General features: G+C 61.6%; 2 protein-coding genes across 2 annotated transcripts; both read right to left on the bottom strand.

The window, feature by feature from the left end:
- Positions 1-234: 234 nt before the first annotated feature.
- Positions 235-3,268, bottom strand: ADIRF (adipogenesis regulatory factor). Its single transcript, XM_004432467.2, has 3 exons — positions 2,948-3,268; positions 1,168-1,230; positions 235-952 (listed from the first exon to the last, which is right to left on the bottom strand). Exons 1-3 carry the CDS (start codon positions 3,006-3,008, stop codon positions 846-848), a joined length of 231 nt encoding a protein of 76 aa, XP_004432524.1. The 5' UTR covers positions 3,009-3,268; the 3' UTR covers positions 235-845.
- Positions 3,269-7,852: 4,584 nt separating this feature from the next.
- Positions 7,853-12,510, bottom strand: SNCG (synuclein gamma). Its single transcript, XM_004432466.3, has 5 exons — positions 12,272-12,510; positions 11,405-11,446; positions 10,935-11,062; positions 8,374-8,445; positions 7,853-8,141 (listed from the first exon to the last, which is right to left on the bottom strand). Exons 1-5 carry the CDS (start codon positions 12,390-12,392, stop codon positions 8,121-8,123), a joined length of 384 nt encoding a protein of 127 aa, XP_004432523.1. The 5' UTR covers positions 12,393-12,510; the 3' UTR covers positions 7,853-8,120.
- Between the last annotated feature and the right edge of the window lie 267 nt (positions 12,511-12,777).

The following is a 12,777-nucleotide window of genomic DNA, read 5'->3' as shown; positions in this document are numbered from 1 at the left end:
AGAGTGCTCGAGGGCGGGGTCTCGCGCGCACGCACGCTGCCCGTCCCCGAGCTTCCCGCCCACGTGCGCGGCCCCGTGCGGCGCAGGCCCCCCCCAGGGGGCGTGCCGTGGGCGGGGCTCCTCCTGGCAGCCGCGCCCGACATTGCGAGTCGGCCCTGCCGCGGGCCTTCCAGGAGAGTCCTCGCCCTTCCCGCCTTGCCCGGTGACTCACGGCCGGGTGGGGCCGGCGCATAAACAGCCTGCGGGCGGGGTCGGGGTGGACGAGGGTCAGAAGCCTCGCCCCTGAGACTCCGCGTCGTCCCCAAGAACTCCCGCCTCCTGAGGTCCCAGCGCCCAGCTGGAGATGCTCCGGGGCTCCGAGCCATCCGGCACAGCTCGCGGGGAGAAGTTCCTGAGGCCCCGGCCCTTGGAGCCCCTCGCCCCCTCGAGGATCTGGGGACGGAGTATCCCCCTCCTAGGAGGGGCTGGATTCCTGGAGCTGGGGGAGCGTTTTGGGGATGGGGGAGGGGGCTGGCTCCTGAATAGTGCGGGGGAGGGTCATGTACCTAGATGGGGCTTGAACTTCGGATAAGGGAACGTCTGGATACGCGGTTGGGACGATGGGAAACAAGTTCTCGAACAGTCCATCTAGGTTTCCTAATATGGAGTGCCAGGACTATTGGTGTGGGGGCTGGGTTTCTGGATATGGGGGCTCTGTTCTTGGCAAGGGACGGCTGGGCCCAGCTTGTGGGGAGGCATGAAGTGGACACAGGGTAGGAACACGTGCTTTAATGAGGCTGAGGCCAGGGGGCAGCCGCTGACCAGAGCTCAGGGCTTGGAGGAGAGTCACCCGTGTCTCCCCTCTGTCATTTCAGGAGGCCGAATTTTTTCCCAAGACCTGAGAAAGTCTCAGAGGCCTGCTTAGCAGTGTTGTCGATGGTTTCCTGGGTAGACTTGGCCGCCTGGTCCATGGCTGGGGATGGAAAGGAGAGGGCAGGTGAGGGCAGGGCCCTGGGGAACCAGAGCTATGCGGAGTGAGCCTGGCCTGGGTCTCCCTCCCCAGGAAGCAGGCCCTGGGGCAGTGTGAGCAGAGGGGATGCAGAGGAAAGGGTGTGCGTGGGCAAGGGCTGGGTGGTGTGGGGAGAGTGCTGGGGCTGACCGCCCTCCTGCCCGCCAGCCCCCACAGACCTTTCTGCCCTGCTTCTGTGGCATGATCCACCACTTGCTGAGCCGCTGCTCCGGCCGCAGTCACTGGAACAGAGAGATGTGGCCTTTAGCCTCCGTTGAGGCACCATCGGCCACAGGGACCCCACCATTGCCCCCCACATCTGTTCTCTAGAGTAGTCTGTCCCACAGGCCCAAGGGGCAGATGCCATCAAGGTAAGTCTTTTGACCAAGGCCGCCCAGTCGGTGACGAGCAGGAGCCCTTTCCATGCCTCTGGGGTGTTCTTGTTTATTTATAGCTGTAGGCCCCTCCCCTCTGGCCTGCTTCCCTTCCCATCTCCAGGATTGCTGAGAAAATTCCACAGAGGAAGGAAGGCAGGGCAGGGCCAGGCTGGAGCTGGCATCTGGGCTGTGGCTGCTGCTGCTGGGCATGGCCCAGGAAGAACGCTGCCCTCTTTAACGACTTCTCCGCCAGAAGGCTGGCTCAGCTGCCTGAATTCCCGCCTTTCGTGCCCTGGGCCTCTACTTTCCAAGGTCCCCTCACCACCTCCTCCCTCCTGTGCCTGCCCCAGAGGACACACAAGCAATGATGCCAGTGCCTCTGTGGGCAGGCAGCTTAAGGCTTTAGGAAATGAAGTGCAGAAAGGAGGTGAAGCCTCCAGGGTCAGGCCACCCCCTCTGGACCAGAGCTCTGTGCCTGTGGTGAACATGGTTTCCCGGGGCTCAGATGGGACCCCTGCTGCATGGGCAGACAGGTGGCTCTGGCCTGCAGAGATCTGACTCATCCTTGCTGCTGAACAGGAAGGGGCCTGCCTTACACCCTGGGGGACAGGAGTGGGGGGTCAGGGAGGCCCTGGACCTGCTGCTCACAGAGGCCCCAAGACAGAGGTCCTTGTCTGACATAGCCAGTCAGGACCAAAGAGAAGGAGCCTTTCAGAAGGAGTTTACAGATGGGGAAAGTGAAGCCTAGAAGGAAGGGTCTTGTAGACAGAGGCTTCCTGGTAGTATGTTTGTGGAGGGGGAGAGAGGTGGGACAGGGATAGGGACTCTTGGCTTTCCCTGGGGCACTGGTGAAGAAGGGGGTTGGTTTGGGTGTTGTCTGTTGAGTAGGACATGTGCAGGACAGACTGGGAGCTGCAGTCCCAAGGGAGGCTGAGCTGGGCACTGGAAGAGCTGACACTGGTGGGCCCAGGGGTCTCACAGCACATCCCCTACGCCCTAGCCCGCCCCACCCCCAACTGTCAGCTCAGTCTGAGGAGGCGGGAAGTGGAGGTGGAGAAACTGAGGCTGGGGCCTGCCCTGCAGGGTGAGGGTGGGAAGACCCTCTGGATGAGGACTTAAAAGTAAGGAAACTATTATTTTCCGGAGTCGGGGCGGGGAGGAAGATTCAAAACAAAGCCCGTGGGGTCTGGAGCCCTTCCCCACCCCATCCCGTCCTGTGCGCGGAGACCCCAGTGGTCAGAGGTGGGTCTTGGGATGGCAGAGCCCACTCTCTCGCGGACTTGCATCCTCCCCTAAGGACCGGGGTGGGGCCGCTCCCCGCCCGCGCAGCCTCCCGAGATTGGCTCCGACAATGCCCAAAGCGCGGCCCGGGCTCCTGGGGCGCCGCTGTTCCCCGACTTCCCTCAAGGCATCATCCTCGGGACTGGTCAGGGTGGGCGTCCTGCCGGGTCCCTGCATCTCAGGGGAGCCCTTCCGAGCCTGAGCCGCCCGCCCACTTTCGGGCTGCGCAGACCCTCGGCGTCTGCCCCTGTGCCTCCAGCCGGGTGCCCCGCAGGTGCCCCAGGTCGCGCGCTGCCCTCACCGGCTTCCTGGGCCGCTCCCTCCACTTGCTGCTTCAGGTCCTGCAAGCCTTTGCTGGCCATGGCTGTGGGGGGTCTGCGAGGTCGTTAAGGGTAACCGCAGCGACGTCGGATCCTGCTCACCGCGGCGGCGACCGAAGTGTCAGCTCCGGTTTTTAAGGCGCCCCAGGGCCGGCCCGCCCCGAGGGGGGCCAGGGGGGGCGCGGGGCGGTTCTCAGCAGACAGGCTCTGGGAGTGACCGGGCCCCGCTCCAGGTTCCGCCGGCCCGGGAGCACATCCTGGCCTCAGGCGGGCAGCGGTGGGAAGGTGGCGCCCCTAACCAGGGTCCAAAAAGGAGCTAGGGGCTGCAGAGGGGTTGGATCAGGGCTCCAGAGAGGGGTTGGGGGCTGTAGGGGAACGCACACACCTCCCCTCACCCCGTCGGCCTGACCCCTCTCTCCCCGACCGTGAGGATCCCCCAGCCGGTGAGCGCTGGGTTGGCATCTCCAGGCTGGAGTTGAAATTAATAATAGTAGCCTTTTATTGAGCATCTACCTTGTGCCCGGCGCTGCCCAACGCCTTACAGCCTTCCGTACAATCTTTCAGCAACTCGTGAAATGGGTGTTATTAACCAGTTTATAGGAAGAAACTGAGGCACAGAGACGGCGAGTTAGGTTTCACCCAAACTCACGTGGCAGGGACTCGAATCCGTGTCTTGGGCTATAAACCCTAGGGCCCTGAAACCTCCCAGCCGCCTGTGCCCACACATTCGGCCTGGACACTGCAGACTGGCCATCTGCCCAGCGGCCAGTGGGCCCCGGAGGGCGCAGTGGTGGGGAGGAGAGGGTAAAATCCCCCCCTGTAGAGGGCGATCACCGGCGCGCCTCTGGGGACGATGCCGCCCGAAGTGGAGGGGGAGTAACGGAGAGGGCTGTCCGTGTGCGCCCGGCCCAGGCCAGGAGACCGCTGTCGGTCATCAAAGCCCGATGAGTGGGGCAGGAGGCACCCCAGGCCACACAGCGAAGAAGGGAGCTGCCGAGCGGCAGGCCGTTCAGGTCACCTTTAGCCCGGGACCGGGTGCGCTCGGGGCGTGGTGACGACCCGGGGGCGCTGGGAGGGGGTTAGAGACCAGCGCGTGAGTGGAGGAGCCAGGCGTCCCGGTGACAGCAAAACGACCCGGGAGACACAACCTCTTGGCACTCCCGGGCGAGGTGGGGCCCCCACCGCTCCCGGCGCTCTCCCACTCCGGAGTCCGGCTTCGGAGCCTGGAGCCCACCGCCGCACCCGCCCTGTGCGTCTCCGCGCCGCTAGCGACGCTCTAGTGCTGCTCTCGGATTCTCTCCCGGCCTGGCTCTGCATCACTTTTGGAGTCTCCCCTATTCTGGAGCTCTGGGAAGCCCCCCGCCCACCCAGGTCCACTCCGCAGGTCCACTCCTGCCTCTAATAGTGGGTGGGGAGGGGGAGGCGGGAAGAAAGTGAGGTACACACACCCCGCGTAGGGAATGGTGAAACGGCGATAGGGTCAACCCGGGGCTAGAGGAAAGAGCAGGAGCTGAAATCAGGTAGGGGGAGGCGACTCCGAGCGCGCACTAACAAAGCGGCGGCCCCGCCCCGCCCCGCCCCTCGCGGCCTCCAGCCTGCTCCAGCCGGGAGCACAAAGGCGCTGCGGGGAGCCCAGCCCGGCCCCTGCCCTGGGCCTGCCTGCTCTCCTGAATTCCGCCCGTAGCACCAGTCCCTTTAGCCAGAAAGGCCTCTTACACTGCTCACTTAGCTCCTCGCTGGGCTGCCGGTGTTATTTGGCGCCAGGCCCAGTGGGCAAGGAGCAAGACCGAGAGACAGCAGCCTCTATGGGAGGGACAGCCGGGGCCTAGCAGGTGAAAACGGAGACAGCTGAGTGGCTTTAAAGCAGCAGACACTGGAGTCAGACCTCTTGGGTTCAAATACTCCTTGGGGCAAGTCCCTTCATTTCTCTGAGCCGCAATGTCCCCATCCTTGATGGGGGGGGGGCAATAACAGAATGTCCTAGAAGTGATACTGTGAGGATTAAATGGGCTGAAAGGTGCCCAACACACAGCCAAGGGCCCTTCACGAGGGGGCAGGGCGCCCGGGGCCTCTCAGGTCAGGAGAGGGATAAGAAGGGGCCCTTACTTCTCTAGGGAAGTCAGATGCAGCCCCACGGGGCTGAGAGTGCGAAGTAGGGAGTTTAAAGGCAAAGGGCACACTGCAGGTGCCTGTGGGTGGGGAAGAGGTTCCTGGGCAGAACTTGGTGTTTGACATTTGACCCCAGGAACAGGCCCTGAGTATGTGTCTAGGGTGGGGGACAAGCAGCAGGGACTGAAACCTGCAAACAGCAGTTGATGATTAAGTAGCTAGGAACTAAATGTTTTTATCCTTTTTGCAATCACTGATTGTAGCGTTTAGTAGTTCTCCCACCCATTGTTTTTTTTTAAAGATTTTATTTATTTATTTATTTATTTATTTTTTCCCCCCAAAGCCCCAGTAGATAGTTGTATGTCATAGCTGCACATCCTTCTAGTTGCTGTATGTGGGACGCGGCCTCAGCATGGCCGGAGAAGCGGTGCATCAGTGCGCGCCCGGGATCCAAACCCAGGCCGCCAGTAGCGGAGCTCACGCACTTAACCGCTAAGCCATGGGGCCAGCCCTCCCGCCCATTGTTAACTGTGATGTTTGGGCAACATGCTATCTGACTCCCACTAGGTTCCTATAGATAACATCTCCCTGGAGCCTGGGTCACCATGGTAATGGGTGTTTGAGCTGTTTTTCAGGAATTAGAGCCCCTTGTCCACTTCAGGCCGGTTGAGACCACCAACCCATCAACTGGGCCAGCGCAGATGTCCGATAAGTGACCTTTTGACATCAAGAGGCTAAAAACTCCACCCTCGGGTCATGCCAACGCTGCCATTTTGTGAACATGCGTCCTTTGAAGAAGCATGAAGTCTGACTACGCTTGCGCAGATCATCAATTACCTCACCTCTCCTCACCTCCAATCATCTATCTCCACACTTCAGACCACCTTGCCCCCTATCCCACAAATATCCCTGAGTCCCTATTTTCAGGGAGGCAGATTTGACACTGGTTCTCCCATTTTCCTCACTTGGCTGCCTTGTGATTAAACCATCTCTCTGCAATTTTGTCGTCGCGGTGTTTGCTTTTCTGGGCGGCGGACAAAAACGGACCTAGTTCGGTAACAGGACCCTCCAGACTCCTTCAGTAGGGGCAGGGGGCACTGGGAGTTTGGGGAGGTGCTGTCACCAGGGGCCAGGTCTAGGTGTCCCCCTCCCCCCAGTCACCTGAGTGGGCCCGCCTCCTTCTTGCTCTCTCTCACAGCCCAGAGGCCTCTCAGGCATACCCAGATCCAGGTGGACTCCTCTTGGGGCATGCATAGGCCTGCTGACATGCAAATGTCTGGGACCGGGAGCAGGAACACCCCTGACTGCCCTGGGCCTCTTCCAGACCCTTCACTCCTCCCACAGTAGGGTTTGGGGGGCTGGGGGACCAGCAGCCCCCTGCTCCTTTCTGCTTCCTCGGCAATGGATGCCATGGCCAGCAGGCTGGGATACAACCCAGTTCAGCAGTGCTTGACTGGGTTCCCAGCCCCCTGGGCTGCCCTTCACCCCTGCTCCCCACCACAGAGGCAAGATGGGAAGGTGGTGTGGACAGGGCAGTGTCTGCAGTCAGGTGTGGACTCTGGCTCTGACACCCAGGGCTGGAGGCCTTGGGTGAGTCACTTACATGCTCTCAGCCCAAACTGTCTGGGTGTCTAAGAGGAGGGAACCCTGGCCTCTGCTCAGCCACCTCTGAACAATACTCTGGGGCATCTGCCAACAGCCCTTCGTGTGGGACACCGACCAGCTCAGCCCCTGGGTTATTTTGAAACCTTGGGGGTAGTGGCATCTGCCGTAAGGAACCTGGAGCCCACGCAGTCTGGGCGGCCGCAGCAGAGCATGGGAGTCAACTGGGAGGTTCTGGAGCCAGGCCACCTGGACATCTGCCCAGTCCCTGTGCGTCCTAGCTCTGTGCCTTTGGGCAAGTTATTTAACCTCTCTGTTCTCAGTTCATTCTCGGTGAAACTGGGATCATGCCAACTCTTCCCAATAGGTTTGCTCTGAGGATTAAATGAGGCGAAGAGCTCTGAACAGTGGCTGAGGCCTGGGAGAAGCTCCACAAATGTTCCTTTCTTGCTATTTTTCTCTCAAGGTGGAGCCTTACTCTCCTGCATCTCAGCTGTTGTGTTTTCTAATGGTACTTGACAGGACTTATCGGTGAAGGGCGAGGGAAGCCCAGCTCCGACCTGGTGGGGAGCTCGAGGCTGGGTGGGGCCTGGCGGGAGGAGCCCTGGGGTCATGTCCTTCTCTGCCGAGGAGGATGAGGAGGACACGAGGAGTCCTCACTACGGGTTAGACTTCACATCTTTGGAAGTTATCATCTGTTCCAAGGAGGGTTGTTAGGTGTCCCTGTTCCCCGAAGGACACTGGAGCCAAGGACACACACGGCAGGAAGGCCCAGGAGGCCCATCCCCACCTCCTGTGTCAGCGGGGTCCATCCCTGAGGGTGCGCTAAATCTCGAAACCTGGAGGCATAAGGGTGTCGCGCTCCTGTGGACGGCGTGTCCTGGAGGGTGGCTGGGGTTGCCAAAAAGCAGGGCGGTTTCCTCCATGTTAAAAGGCAATGGTGCGGGGATTGGTGGGGGTAGCGGGGGGGGGGGGTCCCTGAAGGCAGAGTCTGCTCTCTGCAGGTTCTAGAAATGCCCAGTGTGTCCCTGTAGGGTACCTGGGCCCGGCCCTGCTTCCCCTGATCTGTCCACAGGCTGGCCCAGCGCCTGTCTCCGAGAGGGCCCAGGGGCTTCTTCATGAACGAGGCAGCATAGAGAGGAAGCACGGGCTGGTATGGCCAGAGGTGTGGCCAAAGGTGGGGACTTGAGTTTTATTTGGAATCATTAAAAAAAAAAAATTCACAGCAGCATCTGTGGGTCAGAAAGACCAGAGTGCAGGAGGGGAGGGAGGTGAATATGGTGGCAGCAGCACGGGAGGACAGGCCCGTGGGCAGCGGCGTGTAGGTGTGGGGACCACAGGCAGCCTCGCAGGTCACAGTCCAGGGCCGGGCACTCCTCATGCTGGAAGGGATGCGTCCAAGCCAGGGGCGTTTCTCCTGGCTCCACAGCCGATTACAGCCCTCTAGTTTCCCCCACTCCTGGCCTGGGAGAGACAGTGACCTTCACACACAGCTCTGGACCCCCACCCCTTAGTGGCCACCCCGAGTAGTGTGGGGACAGGAGTCATCTATGCCCTCTGCCCTGAGGGGTCATTCATGAGGGGGACTCACACTCGGGTGCAGGGGGCTGCAGAAGGTCAAGAGGCTCCTGGGGCCTCTGGGAGGGAAAGAGGCTGCCCAAAGACCCCCGGTGGACCCCAGGAGCCCACCTCCTACCTCCTTAGCCACTTCCTCTTCCACTTTGGCTGCCTTGTCCTCCTGTGGGGGGGCAGTTGGCTCCAGGTCCTCCTGTAGGGGAGCAAAGGGGATGTGGGACCATGTGGAAGGTGAGGCCTCGTCCACCCTGGCCTCGAAGATGAGCACAGGCCCTCATCACTTGCTGTATGTGGAGGGCCTGAGGGGAGGGAGTTGTGAGGACCAGACTGATGTTGGGGGTGACAGAGCCCCATGTAAGGACCCACAGCAGGGGCTCTCTCTGATGATGCCAAGGCCTTCTGGGGGTACGAAGTACCCTGGAGCCCAGCTTCACCTCTCCCCAAGCTGATGCCAAGTCTCTGGGCAGCCCTTGGTTGGGCCTCCTCGATGAGGGAGCCTGGGGGCGGGGGGTGGGCAGTGGCCCCTGAAGCCCTAGGCCTGACACCACCCTCAGTGTCCCTGAATCACGTGATCACACACCCTTGTCCTGTGAGCCCCCAAACAGCCCTAGGAGGAGAGGCGTGTCATCTCTGTTCACACCCCAGCCCTGAGGCCAGGGAGGTGGGTATCCAGCTCAAAGGAGTGAGGTTTGTAGAGATCAAGTCTGGCTTGCTCCAGGCCCATCCCTATCCCCAGTAGAACAAGTGCCTCCTTCTTTCCTTCTCTGTGCTTCCTGGATGGGCTCTGGGCTCAGGCTGGTCTGGTCAGGGCCAGCAGGGTTTATACAATCCTGTCCTACCTCCCGTCTCCTTCTACTCCCCTACATCCAGCTGGACACTTGCCTGAGATGGGGGCCTGCCTCGAGGTGGTCATGTGTCAGCTAGTGATCAGCCCTGCTCTCACCATCTACCTCTGGAGGGTCCTGCCACCTCTGTGCTACCACAGGGCCATCCTGCCCCTTGGCGGACTGCCCCGTGGGGCATAAAGGCGTACCAAAATCTATGTCAGCCATAGTTGGGGCAGGCTCACCAGGTGAAGGGTGGGTGGCCACCTGCCTGTCCTGCTGCCCCACGGTGGATACGTGAGGCCAGCGGTGTGAGCAGTTAGACAGACAGCGCTGCATTCTTCTACAATTCACTGGAGGGTAAGTTGTGACTGGTTTCTGGGTGTCACCAGGAAGTGTTTCCTTTGGGGCAGCCACCCCCACCCCAGGGCCTGGAGTGGCTCCAGGGGCTCACCAGCCCTCCTCAAAGGTCAGAGAGGAGTGCCTGGGCTCCCTCTAAGAGGCCCAGGGGCAGCCTGGCCCCACCCCAGGCCCTCTTCTGGCTGGGGGTGAGGAAGGGAAGGGCCTGGCATCTCTTGCCCAGGAGCACTGATGATGATGAGGATAGGGTCACCTCCCTTTGCTGGGTGCTCACGTTGAGCCAGGTGTAACTGCATCATGAGGGCCATTTCCCTGCAGCATTACACAGCCCAGGGAGACGGATGCTCTCATCCCCCCACTCCCTGCTTTACAGATGAGGACAGGGAGGCCCAGAGAGGTTGAGTAGCTTCCCAGGGTCATACAGCTAGGAAGGGGCAGAGCTGGGAACTGGGAGAGGGAGCAGCTGCCTGCTCCAGGGACATGGAGACCCTGGACTGGCCCTGGAAGCAGACGCCTACCTGCTGCCCCCAGAACCAGGGGCAAGGAGGCCCCCTCCCCTGCCCTCACCCACTCCCGGGAGCAGAGATTCTCCATGCTGGCCACCTCGGACTCCACCCTGAGTGGCCTGTACCCGACCCCCCCAGTAGGAAGCCACTTCCAGCATGACCTTCCACCAACGATGAAATCTCTCTTTCAGAGCACGGGCTCAGGGGCCGGGCTGCCCTCGGAACTGCAGGCTCACTGGTACCAGCCACGGGACCCTGGGCACATTACTTCGTCTGTCTGGGCCTTATTTCCACGCCCTGTCTCATGAGATTTTGTGCTGACGAGCTGATTAAATGAGTTAATCTGTGTAAAATGCTTCAGGCAGGGCCTGCTCTGTGGTGGGTGCTGGGACAGCTCACCCAGCCGGCCTCCCCCTCCTGGGAGGGCCCCACTGCTCCTGGCTCTCTGCTGCCGGGCTGCACACAGGCACACTCCTGTGCACACTCACACAACACATATACACACACTCACAAAGGCGGAGGTGGAGGGCAGGGTTGGAACCCTCACTGCTTTTCTGTCACTAGGGGGCGCTGCTTCCCTGCTCCTCCTGGGAGGAGGTGCCAGCCCACCAGGCTGGACGCCAGGAGGCGGTGACTGGGCAGCTCTGGCCTGTTGTCCACTGCCGGGGAGGCTGCCTGTCACCACATGGGGCCCACAAGACTCTGCTTTCCCTAGTAGAATGGGGCACCTCCTAAATGCTGAGCACCAGCAAGAGGGCGTGGTTTTGAGCCTCACTTTCAAGTGGGACCCCAAACTGCCCCCTTCCAGGGGCTGCTGTGGGGATTCCAGGCGCCAACGGGCATGAAACACCAAGCACAGACCAGGCCCTAAGTCTCCGACAGTTGTTGGGGGACAATGCCTCCTCCCCTCCGGCCACACTGCGCGCAGGGGTGGGGTGGGGGCGGGGGAAGAATGAGGCTGGTCTGAGGGCCGGGGCCGGGCCCGGGCTCACCTTGCGCACCACTCCAGAGGTGACTGCGATGTTCTCCGCCTCCTCCACGGTCTTGGTGGCCACAGTGTTGACGCTGGCGACCACGGCCTCGCTCACAGCATTGGCCTGCTCCTTGGTCTTCTCAGCCACTGTGGGAGGACTCTAGCTGGCCTTGGTCCTAACCCCTCCCCACCAGGCCTGGCCTGCCCGAGTCAGGGCAGATCAGCCCTTTCCCAGGGCACTCAAAATTCTGGCTCTACCGGGGAACCTAGGCTGCACCCTTTCTGACTGTAGGGGAGCTCTGATGATGATGGGGGTGGCCCGCCCGGGGTCTAACCTCAGGTTCTGGAGGGGTCTGGCTCCATGGACAATGGACAGCTTGGGACCCCAGTTACGAGGTAAGTAGTGCCCTGGGCTTGAGCCTTTAGCCCCAGGGTACAGAAGTCCCTGGAGGTCCCAGCGCTTCGTCTTCTGGTGCTGGGGCTCCTCACCTGAGGTGACACTCTGCACAACACCTTCCTTGGTCTTGGCTCCTGGGGAGGAAATGGAGGCGTCAGCCCAGGCCCCCTCCTCCCAGAGTTGGGAGGGGAGTGGTCAGGCAGACACACGACAGAACATCTGGACAAGCTGCTGGGTTGGGAGCCAGCGAGGATGGTATCTAGGGGCGGCAATCCCTTCAAAGGCTTCCTGCTGTGTCTGGAGGAAGTGGACGGATGGGAAGCAGACAGGACAGGATGGGGGGATGAGGGAGACCAGGCCTGAGGTAGGGTCCGGACCCTGCCTGGGTATGGCCTGGGTCTTGGAAGCAGCAGCAGGACAGGGCCCGTGAGGGCTGAGTCATCAACTCGGCCTCATCTTCGGAGGGAGCTGAGGGGGATGGGGCTGACAGGACACTGAGCCTGGGTCTCATCTCCCCAGCCCCACTCCTTCCCTTTGAGTGGGGTGGGGACCTGTGGCCCGGCTACTGGGCACCTGCCTGCTCAGCCCATAGGGGTTCCAGGCTCAGCGTGGCTTCTTATCTGTGTCAAGGGGCCCGTGGGTGATGCCAGGGCAGGGGGACGCTGGGGTGCGTTTGTGAGTGCATTTGTGTGTGCACAGACAGGTGTGTCTGAGAGCTGAGTACCCCCCTTTCTGCCCTGCTTCAGAATCCCCTGGGGCCCTGAGGAGGCCCAAACAGACACGTGTGTGTGCAGGAGCGTAGGGCTGCTCCAGGGCCCGGAGACCCTTACTCAACACCCAGGTCCTCATTCCCTCCGAAAATGCCTCCCTGGGGCTGGGGGACAAGGTCAGACCCAAGGTGACTGGGCACCCTGGCCTCCGGGCACCAAGCCGCCCCGCCCTGCCACGCCCAAACTCACCCACATACATGACACCCTCCCTGGTCTTCTCAGCTGCTTCCGTCACCCCCTGCTTGGTCTTCTCCACGGCGCCCACCACGCCCTCCTTGGCGATGGAGAAGCCCTTCTTGAAGACGTCCATGGTGGTGGGCAGGGACAGGAGTCTGACTCCTCAGCGAGCTGTGGCTGAGCTGTGGCTGGAGCTGGCGCGAGTGCTACTGCAGCTGCTGTCCCCGCTGCTGCCTCTTATTGACGCCAATGAAATATTGATGATGCAGCGGCCGGCCTGTGGGAGCCCAGCCAGCCTGGGGGAGGGGGGTGGGTGGGGGGGGTGGGAGGGAGGGAGGGCGGAGGCGGGCCCTCACCTTCCCCAGGGTGGGGCAGCAGGGTCCAGGTCCCCTGGGCCCTTCTGGCTCAACCCTCCCCTCCTGCCCCCTGCCCTCCCAGGAGGGGCCACAGGAGGCTGGACACATCCTCATCCATCTCTGTCCCTCTTTCACTCGCTGCCCTGCCCACCCACAGGGGCG

This window comes from Ceratotherium simum, chromosome 6, assembly GCF_057802395.1.
Source record: "Ceratotherium simum simum isolate JZ-2026a chromosome 6, ASM5780239v1, whole genome shotgun sequence".
NCBI lineage: Eukaryota > Metazoa > Chordata > Mammalia > Perissodactyla > Rhinocerotidae > Ceratotherium > Ceratotherium simum.
This window is presented reverse-complemented; position numbering and strand designations above follow the sequence as displayed.

Coding starts and splice junctions, on each gene's coding strand:
- ADIRF (XM_004432467.2), bottom strand. CDS start 3,008: ATGGCCAGCAAAGGCTTGCAGGACCTGAAGCAGCAAGTGGAGGGAGCG. Junction 1,231..2,947: donor GGGAGCGGCCCAGGAAGCCG/GTGAGGGCAGCG, acceptor TCTCTGTTCCAG/TGACTGCGGCCGGAGCAGCG. Junction 953..1,167: donor CACAGAAGCAGGGCAGAAAG/GTCTGTGGGGGC, acceptor TTCCATCCCCAG/CCATGGACCAGGCGGCCAAG.
- SNCG (XM_004432466.3), bottom strand. CDS start 12,392: ATGGACGTCTTCAAGAAGGGCTTCTCCATCGCCAAGGAGGGCGTGGTG. Junction 8,446..10,934: donor CCTCTGGAGTGGTGCGCAAG/GTGAGCCCGGGC, acceptor GCTCCCCTACAG/GAGGACCTGGAGCCAACTGC. Junction 8,142..8,373: donor AAGAGGAAGTGGCTAAGGAG/GTAGGAGGTGGG, acceptor TGTCTCTCCCAG/GCCAGGAGTGGGGGAAACTA.